General features: G+C 34.3%; 1 protein-coding gene across 2 annotated transcripts; it reads left to right on the top strand.

The window, feature by feature from the left end:
* The first annotated feature begins 11,574 nt into the window (after positions 1–11,574).
* LOC111365943 lies at positions 11,575–15,169 on the top strand. Of its 2 annotated transcripts, none has more exons than XM_022986517.1 (4): positions 11,575–12,112; positions 12,227–12,391; positions 13,871–13,969; positions 14,952–15,169. In XM_022986517.1, exons 1-4 carry the CDS (start codon positions 12,059–12,061, stop codon positions 15,051–15,053), a joined length of 420 nt encoding a protein of 139 aa, XP_022842285.1. In that variant the 5' UTR covers positions 11,575–12,058; the 3' UTR covers positions 15,054–15,169. The 2 variants fall into 2 exon arrangements, with proteins under 2 accessions (XP_022842285.1, XP_022842284.1); XM_022986516.1 differs by having other exon boundaries at positions 12,209–12,391.
* Positions 15,170–20,162: the final 4,993 nt, after the last annotated feature.

Below are 20,162 nucleotides of genomic sequence, written 5' to 3'. Positions count from 1 at the left end.
TTGGAGTTTTGGGGAGATTTTGGATGCTAATTAAAGAGGACATTGTAGGATTTCCAACGGAATCAAAATTTGGCTATTTTGGTGGTCGGAAGTTGTCAAAAAATCGCTACAAAAGTCCACCAAAAATCTGAAAATTTGGACAGATTTTTGCCTTTTCGGGTAGCCAACTTTGTGGGTTTATTCCGGTCGAATCCTTTGGAGTTTGGGGGAGATTTTTTGTTGTAATTGAAGAGGACATTGTAGGCTTTCCAACGGTATCAAAATCTGGCTACTTCGGTGGTCGGAAGTTGTCAAAAAATCGCTACAAAAGTCCACCAAAAATCTGAAAATTTGGACAGATTTTTGCCTTTTCGGGTAGCCAACTTTGTGGGTTTATTCCGGTCGAATCCTTTGGAGTTTGGGGGAGATTTTTTGTTGTAATTGAAGAGGACATTGTAGGCTTTCCAACGGTATCAAAATCCGGTGGTATCGGTGGTCGGAGTAGCTCAAAAAATTTTAAACTTCAGTGACCATTTTTGAAAGCTTCCCAATACTTAAGTGACCGTTACTGAAAGTTTTAAACTTCAGTGACCATTTTGTAATTTTACTGTAAGTTCAATGATCGTTTGTGAAATTAACCCATATATATAACAAAAACAAAAACAAAAAAATCCTACTTATTTTAGGTTAAGAAATATCTTTTCTATATATATATATATCACAACTACTTTAAAAGAGAGGATAATGCAAACACTATTCATTTGTGCACTCTTTTTCACACCAATCCAGTTTCCACTGTTCATGAACCGGTTTAGCTGAAAATTTGGTTGAAAAAAATGCTACTTGAGGATAAAAAAGCATGCAAAAAAAAAGGCATGAGTTGTCAGTCATATTCTCTACTTCTTAACCCTAATTGCCCTCTCTCGTGATCATACAAAGAGAATCAAAAGAACCTAAGGCAATTGAGACATATACTAGTAAGTATTATCTTCTCTACTTCAATTTCTTTGTCTTCTGTACGTTGTTTCCAATTTTTGGAGTTTTATAGTTGAATCTGCAATTTCTTTTAATTTTTTTTGTTTGATCTTTTAAGAAGTCGAACCCAAAATACCTAGAGTATGTTCGTTCGATGTTCTTGTTGTGTATTCTTCGTTCAGTTCTTCCTACTGTGTTGAAAATTCCAACTAAGCTCATGTTTGTCGATTGATTTGTGTGTTATGATTAGTTTGGAATGATTTTGGACGGTTTTGGTTACCTCTTGTTTGTTGATTTCTTGAATTTGGTATTGTTAAGCCTTAAAAACAATATTTTTTTAACAATTACAGATTACATTTATTTTTGTGTAATAGATGTATGAGTAATTGTATTCATATACATATTGGTATGTAATTTTTTTTTATGGTTTGGGTTTTTTATACTGATAGAAATCTAAATTATTAACTATATATTCTAACCTCATAGAAATAAAACAAGGAAAGCTTACTGTGCCATGTTAACTTGAAGTTTTTACAAGCATCCACAACCACAAGTGACAAGGTAAAGAAGCTAAACTAAGATTTGAGGTACTGGGGTTCTTATGTTATTATAAGTATATTTATCTCAATTAGAAAATTGAAGGAAAGTTTATTTTACATGTTGGAATTTGGATGGTATGTACGCATAAGATTTGAAGTTGAGTGGGTAAAAACTCCCTACTTTCTTTTGGATGGCATTATGGATTAAAAAATGGCAATGAATCTCAATCCTAAATCTGAACTTTTAATACAGAACTTCTCTACTCCACAAATCTGATTGATAGGAACTATAAGTTATGGATTCATGTATTCCAAAAATGAGTCTGCCTTATTTATCTACAACCTAATATTTGGAAATCCTTAATTATAAATCAAAATTCAAATCCAATCCTGAAATTACTACATTCCATTGGCCAAGCTATTAGGGATAAACAAAGAGGGGGAATTACTTTGACAAAAAGAATAGAGAAATTTGACCAGTCAATAAATTCATTAAATGTTCAATTTTTGGTAGTCGATCAGAGAGAATGAATCTAATTCAAGCAGAACATAAAAAATTACAAAGAATAACTTGAAAAATCTCAAGATAAGATGTAGAGATGAAAGGAGATGGTGTGTTCCATCACAAATTGATTGCACTTAAAAAAGATAAAGAAAAGAAATGCAATCCCATTGTAACTTTGTCAAGCAAATTAGTCATTAATCAATTGTGAACAAAAGCTTAAACTTCATTTCTAGAGCACAGGATAGAGTCTCTACTTGAAATCATTGGAGCTCATACTAAATGTAAATCCGTCTTAGATGTATTGAAAACTAAATAAACTTCAGAGGCTTACGCTCGCAGTCCATGAGCATAAAGTTTCACTAGAGCTCTAAAAGGAGGGTGCTCATTTGCAACGTATGCTTTGGTGACCTCAATTTCCTACCTTCTAGGAAATGATTGACAACCTTGATCATCTGTGGACCAAAATTGATAAGAAAAAAAAGGCACCAAACCAACTCTGTAATTGACTCTAAAAGAAGAAACCCATTTACCTATGAGGAAAAATCGTACAGTAACGATGAGTTTTCTTTATCTTTACTTCAAATAGTAGTAGTAGGGAAGGCAATGGATGAGGGTGGTATCTTGTAATTATCTTGCACTATAGTTTATTCTAGGGAAGCAATTTGTTTCAAACTTGTTAAATGCTTGTCTTTTTTTACCCATTGAGAATTGTGTTTCTAGAACTATTTTAGTAGTTGTTGCTCATAGGACTTAATGCTTTAGATATGTACACAATGTAGATAAAAATTTTACCTTCTATTAATTTCTAATAGTCCACTTTTCTCGAAGTACTGATAACATGCTTTTTATCCGGTCTAAGAATAAAGATATCACTTGTTAGTTTGTATGTGTATTTTTAACTTCTTAAAGGATATACCTACTTGTGACCTTAGTTTACCTAATCTTCTTAAGATTCAACAATCGGTTTATTTTTGAACTACATTAAACAGCAATAGCATGTGATCCTGATAACTGACAATAGAACTACATTAATACATAATTTATACTTGCTAGAAGAAACAATGTATTTATTTATATATTTTATTGTTATATAGTACAAGAGGAAGGATTATTTTAAGATTTTATTGATTTTCTTTTATCGTTCCTCCTTTCAGGATCATTGTCAGCTTCAATCGTACTATATCTAAACCCCGATTTCTTTTAATAATGCTGGCAGGTAATAAACATTCTTATTTTCAATTTTTTCCCCTTTTTATGTTGTTATATGTTAACTTATCTATTTTTATTTTTTATTTTTTATTTTTACAGAAAATTGACCATGTAGATTATTTACATTATTTTTTGCTTCAATATATAATTTATGACTTATATATTGTTTTCATTTAGTCTTTCCTTGTTCGTTTGTGTTCTTAACATTATCTGTGCTCCGTTTTGTCTTTTGTGTGGGTATAAATTTCAATTTATTCGGTGTGTTTCCTTTTCAAATTGAATTAATTAAGTGGTTTCTTCTTTTGATGGTATATTTGTTATTTAGTTGTAAGTTCTTTTAAATTTTGACAACTTTTATACAAAATTCTAAATTTTCTGTTCATTATATGTTTTCTTTATTTTTTATGAGTTTTTGTTTGTCCGTGTGCCTTTGCATGAATAAGAATGTTATATTAATTTCTTTCTTTTTTGTCAAACAGTGAGAATTTTTTTCCAAATATATGTGGAGTTGGCAAAACTCTATTTGAACAATTTTTCTTTGCTAGAGTTTTGATGTACATGGGTTGTACGTTTTAGAAGGTGCAATTTTGTTAAGCTAATTGTGACATTACATGATATTTGAATTCAAAAGGATTATTAAAATCTGTCAAAATCTCAGTTGAAGACACTTCCTTAAATAAAATAAATCTTTCAACTATATTTTTTATAAAAGGGGTCGAAATTTGAAAAGATTATTTTCACATAAATTAACAATTTGAAAAACCGATAGAAGAAAAATGGATTTGACCGTGGCGGATTGCAATCTCATTGCCTAGAATCAGTGATTATGGGCTTTGAGTACTCGTATCATAAAATACAATGACCACTTCACAAGATAGCAACAATAAAAATCTCGATATCTGCATACTGAGAAGTTTTTTTGAACTCTTTTATGACTGTTAAAAAGGTATGTTCGATAGTTTTTCGAGCAATATGACAAACAATGAATTGAAAGAAACGATCTAAAAAGACCAAGGCATTTATAATTGACGTGGAAACAGTAAGCTATTTGGTTGCTAGCTAAGCAATAATGTCACTTAAGAATTCTTTTACTCCTTAAGATTGATGATACATAAAAGTTATTAGCAATTTCAAATTTTTAGAGTGCAACTGGATGTTAACAGTGTAATTTAATTTAAGCACCCTGGCTCGATCTTTTCTTAAAATCAATTTATTAAACTATGATAAATTTGATCGGATGTTCATGCTAAAAAGAGGTCTAGCCTTATGAAAGACTCAAGGTATGTGCTGGATGATACTTCTCTGCTTTGGACTTCAATTTTACTTGTAGAAATTTGAAAATTTGACTAGCAATTTGTTATGATGTCATTTATTATATTGACACTTTAAAAATAATGACGCCGGGTAGGATAGTGATTATTCTATTGGCTTGTTGTAGCAGATGATTCGCAAGAAAAGAACGATAGAAAACGCCCAAAAAACCAGAGAAAAGACTCTGAATTCAACTCAATATTATTAATAATACAGAATGATGAAAATTAACCCACAAGCCGGGTTAAATAGTTGCGAAATACGAAATTATGGAAAAATTACCAAAAATGGCAAAATCCCAAAATTATACCAAAATAAAATAATAAGTAAAAGAAGTAAGTTGCCAAAAATTTGGCTCAATTCGAGTTTTCTAACATATGGAAAAAAGGAAACGAAATATTACCATAAATAGTAAAAAATAACTTAAAATTGAATTTTGGAAAGGAAAACAGTGGATTTTGAGCTCGAAATTGACGTCCACCAAGCATGGCTGGGTGGCCATGACGTGCGCGCCGAAGAGAGCTTTTCGAATTGGGGTCATAATAACGATTCCGATAACCATAACCAAAGTTATGGGCAAATTACCAAAGACGCGTCAAAATCTCCCAATTAAGGAAATAATGGTGTTTTACTTTCCATCTTTGTGCCGATCCGCCATCTCATGGTATCTCAGCGCCATCATCGTACAATCTGACAAATCAGCATCACTTGATTCGGATCCTCCTGCATCAGTCGCCCCGAGTTGGAAAGAACTCGCCCTCGAGTTCACAGTAACTTCAACGGACTCCATAAAACAAGGGCTTAGGTGTTTTACGTTGAAGACGTCAAAGGTCTTCAAATGGCTCGGGAGGCGCAACCTGTAAGGATTATCATTGATCTTTTGCAGCACTTCACAAGGTCCAATCTTCCGCTCCTTTAGCTTATTGTATTCCCCAACTGCAAAACGATCACGAGTTAATACTGCCCAAACAAAATCACCAACATCAAACAACACCTGGCGTCGATGACTATCTGCCTGAACTTTGTACTTAGTATTACTATCATGTATGGACAGCTTCACCTGCTTATGGATACCTCGAAGATGTTCAGCCATCTCATCAGCTTTATTATTGAAGTGACCCACACGTGGAATTGGAGCCAAATCAAGTACTCCGGATGGATTTCGACCATAGACAATTTCAAAAGGACTCAGTCCGGTGGTTCTATTCCTCGACCGGTTATAAGCAAACTCTGCTTGAGGTAATGCCAAATCCCACTGCTTCGGTTTAGTCCCGGCTAAACTTCTCAAAAGATTTCCCAAACTCCGATTCACCACCTCAGTCTGACCATCTGTTTGGGGATGGTATGCGCTACTAAAATTCAATTTCGTTCCAAGTTTCTCCCACAAACTCCTCCAGAAATGACTCATAAACTTAGTATCACGATCAGAAGTAATTGACTGTGGAACACCATGTAAACGCACAATCTCTCTGAAATAAAGATGAGCAACCCGAGTAGCATCCATTGTCTTCCGGCAAGCCACAAAATGAGCCATCTTTGAAAATCTATCAACCACAACAAGAATGGAATCCATCGCCCGCTGTGTACGAGGTAAGCCCAAGACAAAATCCATACTGACATCAAACCAAGGAGCTTCAGGTACGGGTAATGGTGTGTACAATCCAGCATTAGTAAGAGCCCCTTTAAACTGCTGACATACATAACACCGCTCTACATAATGCGCCACATCACTGCTCAACTTGGGCCAGTAATAATCAGAAGAGACCAATGCCAATATCTTGTCTCGCCCAAAATGTCCTTCGTTATGAAGTTCACTAATAATCTGCTACTTTAGTGAACAATCCGGAATGCATAACTGCAATCCACGAAACAGGTAACCATTATGTAAAACAAAATCATGTTGGTGATTATCAGTTACCTCCCGAATTATCTTCCCAAATGAAGGATCCACAGCATACATATCAGGAAATGCCTCAAATCCGACAATCTTGGTGCTCATGGTGGTGAGGAGTAATGTGCGACGACTCAATGCATCTGCTACTCGATTCAAACTCCCTGCTTGATGCCTGAGTGTGAAAGTAAACTCCTACAAGTACGCCACCTACTTTGCATGTCGCCTACTCAACTTGTGCTGACCATTGATGTATTTCAAAGCCTCATGATCAGTAACAAGGATGAACTCCCTCTGTACCAGGTAATGGCGCCAATGCTTCAGAGTCTGAACTATGGCATAGAACTCCAGGTCATAAGTGGAATAATTTTTCTTCGATCCCGATAGCTTCTTACTAAAAAAGGCTACTGGACGTCCCTCCTGACTCAAAACACCACCAATGCCAACTCTAGACATATCACAGTTTACCTCAAACACCTTTTCAAAATTCGAAAGTGCCAAGACTGGGGCCTCCGTCATCTTCTGCTTAACCAACTGAAAGCTAGCCTCTGCCTCCTCAGTCCACTGAAAATCATGCCCTTTAAGGCACTCTGTGATAGGAGCAATTAAGGTACTAAAGTTTCTGATGAATCGACGATAGAAGGATGCCAATCCATGGAAACTCCTAACATCGTACAAAGTTTTTGGTTTCGGCCAATTCAAAACTGCCTCAATTTTGGATTGATCTATATGAACACCATTAGTAGACACAATAAAACCCAAAAAAGTTACAGAAGTTGTGAAGAAAGAACACTTATTCTGATTGATGAATAAGCGCTCCGTCCTCATTACATCAAAGACAGCACGAAGATGATTAAAATGTGACTCCCATGTCAGACTATAAATAAGTATGTCATCAAAATAAACTACCACAAACTTCCCCATGAAAGGCCGTAAAACCTGATGCATAAACCTCATAAAAGTGCTGGGTGCATTGGATAGTCCAAAGGGCATGACCATCCACTCGTACAACCCATGCTGTGTCTTGAACACGGTCTTCCACTCATCTCCAGGTCTAATTCTGATCTGGTGGTATCCACTTTTAAGGTCAATTTTTGAGAAGACCTTAGAACCGGACAATTGATCCAACATGTCGTCCAGACGGGGAATTGGAAACCTGTATTTCACTGTAATCCTGTTAATTGCCTTGCTGTCAACACACATACACCATGACCCATCTTTCTTCGGCACTAGGAGAGCAGGAACTGCACAAGGACTCATACTCTCACGAATGTAGCCCCTTTCCAATAATTCTACCACCTGTCGCTGCAACTCTTCAGCTTCCTTGGGACTGAGGCGATATGCTGGTCGGTTTGGTAGACTCGACCCCGGAATGAGGTCGATCTGATGTTGAATGTCCCTCGTAGGTGGTAGTCCTGGAGGAAGATCCTCTGGCATCAAGTCAGAAAATTCCATCAGTAGTTGCTGTACTTCTGCTGGAAATTCTGAATCCACACTCGCTGTACTATTTTCACGAGGCATTAAAGCATAAACTATTTTTTCACGCCCAACCTCAACCAAAAACCTGGACATAGAAAGTAGATTGAGGTTTTTAACTACCGGGGCAGGGATGTTTCCTTCCCTGCGAGGCACCAAAACAATTATCTTTCCTTTGATACTAAGAGAATAAGTATTCTTCCGCCCATCATGGATAACACTGCGATCATACTGCCAAGGTCCTCCCAACAAAACATTACAGGCGTCCATTGATACCACATCACACCAAGCATTATCAAAATATTTTTTTCCAATTGAGAAAGACACTAAGCATCGTTTTTCTACCGTTACCTCACTGCCTTTATTCAGCCAAGACAACTTGTATGGTTTGGGATGACGATCCATCTTCAGTTGCAGTTTTTCGATAGCCTCCTCAGACACTACATTCTCACAACTGCCACTATCAATTATCAGCTTACAGACTTTATCAGCAACTGTGCAGGTTGTGTGGAAAACGTTGGTCCTCAACCAATCATCCCCTGAGTCGCCCTTGGGAGTCAGCAGGCTCTTTCGAACAACCAGGGTCTCCTGACCATCTCCATATAGCACGTCCTCATCTTCACCCTCATCATACACGGGTTCCCCAACTTCCTCAAACTCCTCTATCATATCCTCCTCAATCAGAAGATTTTTATTCTTCTGACCAGCAGGCTTTCTGCAATCAGTCGCCCTATGCCCCTGTTCACCACACCTAAAGCACTTAATACTTGAGCTGGAACTATCCCGCTGTGGCTGATAAGCAGGACGAGATTCTTGAGGGCGAACTGGCTGATTTCCTTCACCTCTGACCACTGGCCTCCTACTTTGCTGTTTCTCTACTGCAAGTGCTCGCTGATATGCCTCGGAAACTATCCACAATGAATGAAAGCTGAGAACATCCTGCAGGGGCTGCCTTAATCCCCCCAAATACCGTGCTACCATCTGTTCCTCCGTTTCAGATAAATCATTCTGAGCCACCAACTGATAGAATTCTTCAGTATAAGCATTGACTGATCTTGCGCCTTGCCTTAGTGAATGGAGCCTCTGAAACAAGGTTTGAGTATAGCTGAAAGGGAGGAAGTGCCCTTTCATCTTCTTCTTCATCTTCTCCCAGTTAGTAATTTTGGATTTCTCCTGTCGCTCCCGTGAGCGCTTGAACTGTTCCCACCATGCAGATGCCCTACCTTTGAGTTTGATGGCGACCAGTTTCACTTTGACACAATCTGGAACCTCCTTATATTCAAAAATCCGCTCCACTTCATTCAACCAATCAATAAATCCTTCAGCCTGCAACGTACCAGAAAACTCGGGTAGATCCACTCTGAAATCGAGATCTACATGACGATCCTCCCGTCCACGATGCTCCCAAACTCGAGCACGATGGTGATACGGGTTTTCGAAACTGGTATCGGAATCATGACCTTCCACATCATGATTACCGAACTCCTGCTCCGCCAAACGTTAGGTTAACTCCGCAACTTGTCTCTGTAAATCTTCAATCGTCACACCCTGAACATTACGATCACGGTGTTAGACTTCCTCAATCGGAACCTGTCCTCGACGACCACGACCACGTCCACCAACCATTATAACTGATGGAATTTGTCTCCCAAGAAGATGCTGACGCTCTGATACCAACTGACGCCGGGTAGGATAGTGATTATCCTATTGGCTTGTTGTAGCAGATGATTCGCAAGAAAAGAACAATAGAAAACGCTCAAAAAATCAGAAAAAAGACTCTGAATTCAACTCAATATTATTAATAATGCAGAATGATGAAAATTAACCCACAAGCCGGGTTAAATAGCTGCGAAATACGAAATTATGGAAAAATTACCAAAAATGGCAAAATCCCAAAATTATACCAAAATAAAATAATAAGTAAAAGAAGTAAGTTGTCAAAAATTTGGCTCAATTCGAGTTTTCTAACATATGGAAAAAAGGAAACGAAATATTACCATAACTAGTAAAAAATAACTTAAAATTGAATTTTGAAAAGGAAAACAGTGGATTTTGGGCTCGAAATTGACGTCCACCGAGCATAGCTGGTGGCCACGACGTGCGCGCCGAAGAGAGCTTTCCGAATTGGGGTCATAATAGCGATTCCGATAACCGTAGCCAAAGTTATGGCCAAATTACCAAAGACGCATCAAAATCTCCTAATTAAGGAAATAATGGTGATTTACTTTCCATCTTTGCGCCGATCCGCCATCTCATGGTATCTCAACTCCATCATCGTGCAATATGACAAATCAGCATCACTTGACTCGGATCCTCCTGCATCAAATAATGTATCTAAAACTCAATATTTTTCTTTTTTAGGCTGGAAGCATTGATGTATTGCATTGCTAGTATGGCCATGGTGAAGATAATGAAAAATTTGATGAAGACAAATCAACAAAATCTTTGAATGTAGAATTGAACGAGTATCAGTGTGAGATACAAATCTATAACTTCGTAGTGTGGTTTGATCTTTGGGAATTTGTTTACTATTTCAAAAAAATGTTTTATTCTTGTAGATGCACGGCCTATTTTTCTTTTGCATTGCTCTTCCTTTTGGTGAGTTCTGGTAGCGTTTTATATGTGGTTACATCTAAGATTCATTATTGGTATATTCCAGTCTACAAATGCTGTACTGTCCACTTTCTTATTTCTGGATCAAATTTTGTGGCTTGGCAGGACAGGCATATATAAGGTATGGCTGGGACTTCTCTTTCCTGGTATGACAGTGGGAAAATGAATTTTTCTATGAGTCACGAACGAATGAATAAGAATACACAACGACGTATCTGATAAAATTCCGAATAGTAACACCAAGGATCTCTATCTCTGGACATTGGAAAATTGGCAGCAGGATATGGAATGGGAGTCTTTTCATTTCTCAGTATTTAGCAATTTTTTCACCTTTAATTTCTTGTTTCTGTGTTTGGTTCTTCTGGTTTCTTCAACTCTACTGTTGAATATTTTATTTCTTTTCATATTTCGTTTGAGGTTAAACTTTAATTCTTTGTTAGTGTGTTTAGTTCATTCAATTTCTTCAGCTCTACTGTTGAGTATTAATCATATCAAAGTATTAATTGCAAAATTGTTTAAAATATTTGAAATATATCATTTATTTTGCTGAAAACAATTTTAGAATATCTCTGCATATATTTACTAATTCTGAAACTTTGTCTTTTACGTTGCAAATGTACTTTAGAATTTAATTTTATTCGTGTGGAGACAAGACAACCTAATTCTGAAATTGTCTTATGTGTGTTACTTCCTCGTAGTAAGAGAGTGGTTAATAAAAAAAGTTTTAAAAGTCCCTTCTTTTAAAAGAATGGTATTTTTATTTTATTTTATTTTTTCTTCTTTTATATTTTCCAAATTTCTTCAATGTCTTATGATTACTTTTGTATCCATGGAAAGGTTATAACATTCAAGTTGTCTCCTGCAGGCAATTAATTTGTAAAATAGCTTTTCTATTTCCATTTATTTCTTTAACAAGTTTTAACATTTGAGTTTCAAGTTCTTGATGCCGCTAGCAAAAGCCTTGGGGCCCTCATGAATTCTTCTCTCTGATATTACTCGGGCATCAAGGTTAATTAATCATCTTTGTGCTTTCTGCTCTATTATTATTATTTTTATTTTTTTTGGGTCATGAAGTGTTCATTTTTCATTTCAACAGTTAAGAGTACTAGATGATTTTGGCAGTAATCTGGAAGCATATCAATGATACTGGAAAAAATTGGCATCATGTCTACAAAGGCTTTTTCCCCTTGTTTACAGAAAATCTGCATTTTGTCATTGAAATTCTTGTTTTGTTTTTACTGTAACTTTTTGGGGACTTTCTTATCTATTTCCCCATGGTCTCTCTAGATCCTTCGTCTAAAAATTGAAGAGAGCATTATTTTTTTGTTTTTACATATTTCTGTGATGAAATTTTTTCTAAGGAATATAATTTATAAATTATTTACTTCGACCCCAAATTTTTGGGTATTGATGGTGACCTCTGTTTTACCTCATCCTTGTTGTATGTATTTACTGTTCTTTCTTGGAATCTACCATTCTCTTGAATATGAAAATGAAAAAATTTACAGGCTTTGACTGTTTTGGAGTACTTGCTAGCCCATGGATCAAAGCACGACATAGATGATATCAGGAGATTACATGCTTATCAAGTATCGATCAGTTTCTTTTTCATATGTAATTTCTTTATGAGCTATTCTACAAATTTCTAGATAAGCATGGAATTTCTTAAGATGAATAAGGTAGCATTTGCAATGTATTTTCTTTTGATAGGCATTGTTCGATTTTCAGTATATTGATTCCAAGGGAAGGGATCAAGGAAGCAATGTTAGAAGGATATCTCAAAGTCTTGTAGCCCTTTTAATGTTAAGGAACAAATACAAGAAGTACATGAAATGGCTGCTGCTAACAGTGACAAGGAAGTTTGCTTCAAGTTTCTTGATTACCCTTCTCATGGTATAATTAAATCTTAGAAGTATCATTTTGTAACTATTACTTTCCATTTTGTCGACCATTATATTAATCAATTGATGTTAAACTGGACTTACTTTTGTCTTTGTATTTCAATCTAAAATTTGGAACGTTTCACTTCATATTTTCTTTTGGTTGTGTCCGAGATTATTATTGTTAGTGCTTGTCTTTCTTGTTTCTTTTTGAAAATTTTGAAATTTTACGAAAGGTAAAAATATTATTAACATTCAATATGAACTCGCATATATTTTGTTACTCAACTGTAATTTCAACTTGTATTTTTTGTTGAATTCGTATGCTCGGGTAGAGGTTGAGTCATAAATTAATTTTTCTATTTTGTATCTTAAGCTAATAATATAAGGATGTTGTCCTTCGTTTTTTCCCTTTTTTTTTTTTTTTTTGCCCAAAGTCCACCATTAGAAGATGGGGGTATGGGGTTGTTAAGCCTAATAAATAGTAAATATTCGTTCGAGGGAAAGAACTTTACATGAGATGCTCCCTCGTAGGTTATTTTTGGATAAATATGGATAATGTCTGTGTTGCCTCATACTCGTAATTGAAATTCTTGCAACCTTTTGAGGTTCTGTTATTAATCTTCTCAGTTAATTGATTAGTACTGTTTTAAAAAGTAAAAATATGTAGGATCGGAATACTAGATAACCCCTAGCATTACCTCTGAATTTGAAAATTTTGTACCTTCCAGCTAAGAGTTTGTACAGTGAAGACAGAACTAATTTTAGCCTTACTTTAATGTCATGCATATATGATTATCTAAGAGTAGATAATCAATTTACTTAATTTTTTACCCAGAAATTTTCCATACTTTGACTGATTTGGAGTGCTTGGTAGCTCATGGATCAGAACATGCCATAGATGAGATCAGTGAACAGGGCAGACCCAGACAACTTGGGTTAGGAGGTCAAAAATAAAATTTATAGAGTATCTTTTAATAAAAATAAGCTAAGATAAAAAATAAAAAAAAATAAAAAAAAAAGCTAAGCAAAATTTTTTTCCCCCATTTTGAGTCTGTTATTAATCTTCTCAGTTAATTGATTTGTACTATTTTAAAAAATATAAACATGTAGGATTGGAATACTAGATAACCCCTAGCATTACCTTTGAATTTGAAAATTTTGTACCTTCCAGCTAAGAGGTTGTACAGTGAAGACAGAACTAATTTTAGCCTTACTTTAATATCATGCATATATGATTATCTAAGAGTACATAATCAATTTACTTAAGTTTTTACCCAAAAATTTTCCATACTTTGACTGTTTTGGAGTGCTTGGTAGCTCATGGTTCAGAACATGCCATAGATGAGATCAGTGAACATGCTTATCAAGTCTAAGTGAGTTTCTTTTTCATATGTACCTTGTTTATAATCTATTTTACAAATTTCTAGATAACCTTTGAATTTCTTAGTATGAGTAAGCTAGTATTTTTAATGCATCTTTCTATTGATAGGCATTGTTCAATTTTCAATATATTGGCTCCAATATGAGGCATCAAGGAAGCATGTTAGAAGGATATCTTAAGAGTCTTGTAGCCCTTGTAAATGATAAGGTAACAAATACAAGAAGTTCGCGAATAGGTTCATGCTAACAGGGGCCAGTGAATTTGTTTCAAGATCCCCGATTACCCTTTCATGACATAGTTACACTCTAGAAGTATCATTTTGTAACGTTTACTTTCCATTTTGTTAATCATTATATTAATCAGTTGAAGTTAAATATGACCTCCTTTTGTCTCTGTATTTCAACCCAAAATTTTGAAGGTTTCACTTCATATTTTCTTGGGGTTGTGACAATGCCAGATCATTACTATTAGTGCATGTCTTTCTTGTTTCTTTTTTGAAAATTTTGAAATTTTATGAAAAGCAAAAAAGTTGATTGTAATTCAATATGCACTTGCATATATTTTGTTACTCAATTGTAACTTCAACATGTATTTTTTTGTTAAATTCTTATGCTCTTGTAGAGGTCGGAACATAAATTAATTTCGTTTCTTTTTTTTCTTTTTTTTTTTTCATTGACATATGTAATCATTTCTTAAAATTTTCAAAGTCTACTATTAGGGCATGGGGGCTTGGGGCTGTTAAGCCTGTTAGAACATGCACGGTAATTTTCGAACCATAGGTTTCTGTTCAAATAGAAATAGCCTCTAAAATAACATTGCTTGTGAAACTTCATGCAAATGAAGGTAAGGCAATGGATCCTCATAGATATATCAAAATCAAATGCAATCGGCTCCTGCAACCAAAAGTAATGAGCTTCGATTGTTTCCTCCAACATTTTCTTTCTTTATTCGTACAACTTTTTGGTTTTATAATGAGAAGACTTTCACCAAGTCAAATGGCAAGTTCTACATAATGGTTACTATAAAAGTTACACACTGGTTGTGAATATTAACTGTTTTGTAAGGTATAAAGAACTTAAAAGGGCATTTAATTGTTACATTACCCTATATCCTACTTCCAAACCCAATGAATTTTTAATCCTTCTTTGTGATCTTATGATGCCTCTGTGTTTTGGCATTTGTCCAATAGGTTGACATATTTTCATCTCGAACTGTCTTGTTGAAAATACTCACTGAAGAGGAACCGCACGCCTACATGTATTATGGTGCTACCATAGTTGGATGTCTGTAAGGTGTCTTTTTCTCTTTTTTCTCCTTCCTTTTTTGGGAGACTTGGTACCTAATTTTCTTACCATTGTAAAACTAATGGCGTCATTATCATCTTATAAGTTAATCGATTTACTTTTATGGCTGCCGTATATTTTCTATATACAAGTGCAGTAAAACCTACAAAATAGTACATTTTACACATAATGGCACAATTATCATTCGCTTAGTATGTTATAATAACTTTGAGTTATGAAATTCTAAATGTGACATGATTCTGTCAGCCATTCACATATTCTGCTTAAAAAGAATCTACAGTTATTCATTTTATGCATGCTGTAAATATGTAAAAACCTCCAATATTGGATGAATCGTGAATTTTATGCTTGTGTAAATTTTTCTTCGTAAATACGTTAACATTACCTTAAAAAAAGAAAAAAATATATATATATATACATACACACATCAAAATGAAAAGCAAAGTTACAATCTAAATTTGAAGTTTACATGAAACAATTCTTCTTATTGCTTTATTTTCTTATGATATTTGAAATTTTGGGAGAAAAAGCATAGATGGCAAACAAATTATTTTAGAAAAAAATTATACCGATGTTTTTAAGTTTTAAAAGGTGAATTTAAAATAAAAAGCGTATTAGCGGGTTTGGGTCGGTTATTTGATGGGTTGGTTTCTTAAACCGAAACGAACTTGACCCATTTTTTAATTGTTAAAATTAACAGAATCAAATCGATTTTTTGGTTCAAACCAACCCAAAACCAATCTGACACGGTTTGGTTTGGTGAACTTTTTTCATTTTATTTTTTGTTCAAATTGTAAGTATAGTTCTCTAAATATATGACTTTTTCAGAGAAACATAATTAAGGTTCTATGTTCTCTTCTCAAGTTAGCAATGAAAAGTTTTTGTTCTACCCATCATAAGCAAGAGATCAGATCTTATACATATCTTTATCTCGAATGTTTCTCTGAATTAGGAATAGCAATTGGACGACTCGAGGTCATCATTCACGTATCCCGTCTTGTAGGGCATTTTTGTCCCCTACCTTGTCTGTTGTCCCTTTTATTTATCTTCATGTCTTTAGTTGATGAAAATCATTAATTTTTTTTCCAAGTTGTAGAACTACTCATGTTCCATTTAAAAATAATAGTATTTCTTTTCTTTTTGTGCAATAAAAAATTACAATTTGAAATGGATTTAAACTTACGCTGGTAATGAGGTGGGCACCATATTTCCTGTACTCAATATGAAATAATCAATCAACTAATTTATAAGGGACTATACTATTAGAATGGACTTGCCAACTTTCATCATTATAAGGGATTATACTACTATATTGAGTATGTTCTTTAAGAAACGGTCGTGAATATACATATCTTGTATCTTGAATGAAATTTTGAGCTGAATAAAGGTAACAATCAATGTGCGATTGTGAATAGGACCACTAACAAAAGACATGCATGCACGATAGAATTATACAATATTATGACTGCACATTTGATCTTTAACTAATTTATATCCATTCCTTTAATTTAATTCCTTTTGTTCTTTTTTCCATTTTTATTGTCCCTTCCAACCAAATGTGGCTTTCAATTCCTAGTGGGGAATCATTTTTTTTCCTTTTTTTTAATACCCATATATATATATATATATATATATTGGAGATCCTTTGAGGCTCAATGAATATATAAAATAATAACTACTTAAATTCATAAAAGTACATACTAATACAAATTAAAAAGTCTTTAATTTGACAATATGTTTTTTAATTCACCTCCTTTTCAAAATAAGCATCTAAGTCTTTTACTTTTTTACTTTTTTTTTTTTGGCACCCATACCAAACTCAACTTCATCCCAAATTTTTTGCAATGCACATACTACATTTGGCATATTTCTTTTTCTTTTTTTTTTTTTATTTTGTACAAAGTAATTATTTAAGGTTACGACTGCTTGAAATGCCTATTTTGAAAAAATAGTTGGTGAAACACAAATATCATTTGGATCATGATTATCATTGATATGTGTATTGAGTACCTCTTGAATAATATCTTCATCAATAGGAGATGTCATCACCGCTTTATTTTCACTAGAATAATTTAAAAGGTGCTCGACATCCATCACATTTCTATAGTGTAGACCAAAAATAGCTTCATGCAATCCATTGATTTCTTCGTTTCACTAACTTTTGGTTCAACATAAATATCTTCATTTGACCAAATCTTGCAATGTCGAAAAAAATTTGCAATATTTATTGTCTTCAAATCATTGTTCTAAGTCACGTTAATAAAATTGATAGCATTTATCATCTTGTCAAATCAACAAACAAACTCTTGAGAAAGTAAATCAATCATCTTTGCTTTTTTATTTGCTTGATAATAACAAATATGTTGATATTCACATTTTAAAAACAATTATGATTAGCAAACTTACCAATAATCCAAAGAGGTACTCTGCCTGAATCATCACCATTGCAAAAAAGAACTTCTAGAGGGGTCTTGTTGACCCCTCACATGGGGTTGGCCCCACACGAGCCTCGATGAGGGTCGGTAAGACCCCTGTAAGTACTGGGCCTGTATGCCTAGCACTACTGTGCAAAAAACAACAATTAATACTCTATAAATTAATAAATATTTGATAAATCAATAGTTTATTCATTTATCAATAAATTAATAACCCCTCCAAAATAATAATTTTTGTTGGTCCCTACATTATTATTTTATTAAAGTTTTACTATAGTATTTATACGTTTGAAGGCAAATTATTCTTAGTAAATTATTAAAGGTGTAATTTTGATGCGTACCAATATTTAATAAAACTATGATTTCAAACGTGAGAGATCAACAAGTTCATTGGTTCGTATAATTTTTATACAAATACTCAATTCAGGATATAAAAAATTGTCAAGTAGGGCAATTATCGAAAGTGAGCGATTATGAATAACATTATTTAGTTTATAAGTTGCAGGATCCACAAATATGTGAATTTTTATCTATACACTTTGTGAATTCCTACAACTTATACGAAAGTAACGTTTTTACCAAACATGTATCCTTTAGATTGCTCAATATTCGAGGAAAACATGCCCAAACCCTACTTGGACTTGGATTCTTTAGTAGGCCAATTACAGCCCCAAAATTTAGTGGTTCATATTACCTTTTCAGGATCAGTGCATCACCAAATAATCTGCCTTCCAATTTCAGTTCTTGAGAAACTAATGTCTCAAGGATAGCCATATGGTCATGGAATCGTGTGAAGAGACCAATTTTAAACCAAAAACTTGGATATTTGGAGATGTGGTAGCATTCAAGAATCAGTGCTTGTTGAAATTGCATTTTGTTGAAACCTCGTACCCTGAGAGAAGTTATCGGGAGAGTCTCAACTAAATCAGAAATTATCTTGCAGAAGCGCAAGCTTTTTCGAGTATGATGTCAATATCGGAGGATCTGAAGCTCGAGAAGTCATGAAAGTTGAAATTACACATCAGATTCCCTGATTCTGAAGAATGCAGGCCTCACTGCCTCAGTTCAATAAAGAAAGAGAGACATATCAGCATGTGGCATCAGGTTTTAATGATTCAGATATAGTGGCCGAAAAGAATGGTTCGGAAATTCGAGATCAGATAGAGCTCGTCCGAGAAGCAATTGAGAAGATTCTTCTTCCAGAGGTTCAAGATCAGACATCTGATGATCAGTCCATAACCATTGAAAACATTCTTGAACAAGAAATAGTGGGAAAAAGGCAAGATCAAGATGAAGGTCGTGAATTCAAGTCTTATCATTATTCACTTATGAAAAGTTGTGGTCGTGCCACTGGTATAAATGAATCTTTGAAATTGTAAGACAGGCAGAAAATATTATACAAAATTCTTTAGAAATTGAACATTGATGAGGGAGAAAACTCCTCATACACGCTTATCTTCTACCATTTTCAACAAAGATCGTACTTCTCTAGTAGAATGAAAATCCACCTCGACCACTCATTTAGCATATACTTGTCGTCACCTCCATTAACTTGCACACGTCAAATCCTCCAAATCATCAAACCATAGATCATCATCTGCGTCACTCGACCATGTCTCACCCTTCCATCTGTTCTCCTCGTAGAATATTATACGCAATCCAGTCGTCCAACTACAAGAAAGGAAAAAAATCCACCGTATGTGTAATTATATGTCTTATCAACATACTACGAAAACTTGCAAAAGCAAATATCTAATAAGTTACTATCATCTGCAAGACTGCGACACTTTGTTGATCATCATTCGTTTTAATTTCATGCACGATCCAAGAAGTCTTGTCACCTCAAGGTGGGTTTCCTTGTAGAATTCTAAAGTCTTTCAAAATCCACGAGTTTCATCATTATAAACGATAGTTCCATCGTCCCCTATTACTGGCCAATATCCATCAACAGCAGTTCCATTCCAAATGTTCTAAATTTCGTTTTCTCTATCTCTTGGTGTATAGAATAACCACTCTTCTGCTCGATTCACCCCCTAACCATCTAAAAACCCAATAAAATTTATACAATATATATTTTACAGAAGACATATCAAGAAAGAAACAGATTATATAACGTGAAGATATGATATTGAACCTTCAAGATTTTCTGGGTTTAAGTCGTCTGGATTATTAACAACTTTAAGTCAATAGGTAACTATAATATAATTACAATTCAAGTCCCCAATCTTTTATAATTTAACATTTAGTCATCTTATTTATCATATTAGAAGCTAAATCCCAAGATTTATTTTTATATCATTTCGGGCCCTCTTGAGTACTAGCAATTTCAAATTAAACCCCATAAAAATCATTCCTCGAACTTAAATCCTTATTTGGCTTTAACTTTAAGCATTTAATTCCTTGACTTTGACTGTAATTGAGTGAGATATAACAACTAGGATGTTTTGAAAGGTGATTACACAAATATGTTATATTTATCTTAAACTAATTAGGCTTAGAACTACACAGTCATTCAATTAAATTAGGATTTAAGTTTGTTGTTTAATTAGAATTTAATTATTAATCAATTTAGAAAATTTGAACACGTCACGAGAGTATTATATGTATTGATATTTAATACAATTGAACTAATTAATTAGTCATTATCTATATAATCTAGGA

This window comes from Olea europaea, chromosome 17 (genome assembly GCF_002742605.1).
Source record: "Olea europaea var. sylvestris chromosome 17, O_europaea_v1, whole genome shotgun sequence".
Classification (NCBI taxonomy): Eukaryota; Viridiplantae; Streptophyta; class Magnoliopsida; order Lamiales; family Oleaceae; genus Olea; species Olea europaea.
The sequence above is the reverse complement of the archived record's forward strand: the minus strand, read 5'-3'. Positions and strand labels throughout refer to the sequence as shown.

Excerpts from the sequence above, each read along its gene's own strand:
- LOC111365943 (XM_022986516.1), top strand. The coding sequence starts at position 12,059 with ATGATATCAGGAGATTACATGCTTATCAAGTATCGATCAGTTTCTTTT. Across the intron at positions 12,113-12,208 it reads GATCAGTTTCTTTTTCATAT|GCATTGTTCGATTTTCAGTA; the intron begins GTAATTTCTTTA and ends TTCTTTTGATAG. Across the intron at positions 12,392-13,870 it reads TCTTGATTACCCTTCTCATG|GCATTGTTCAATTTTCAATA; the intron begins GTATAATTAAAT and ends TTCTATTGATAG.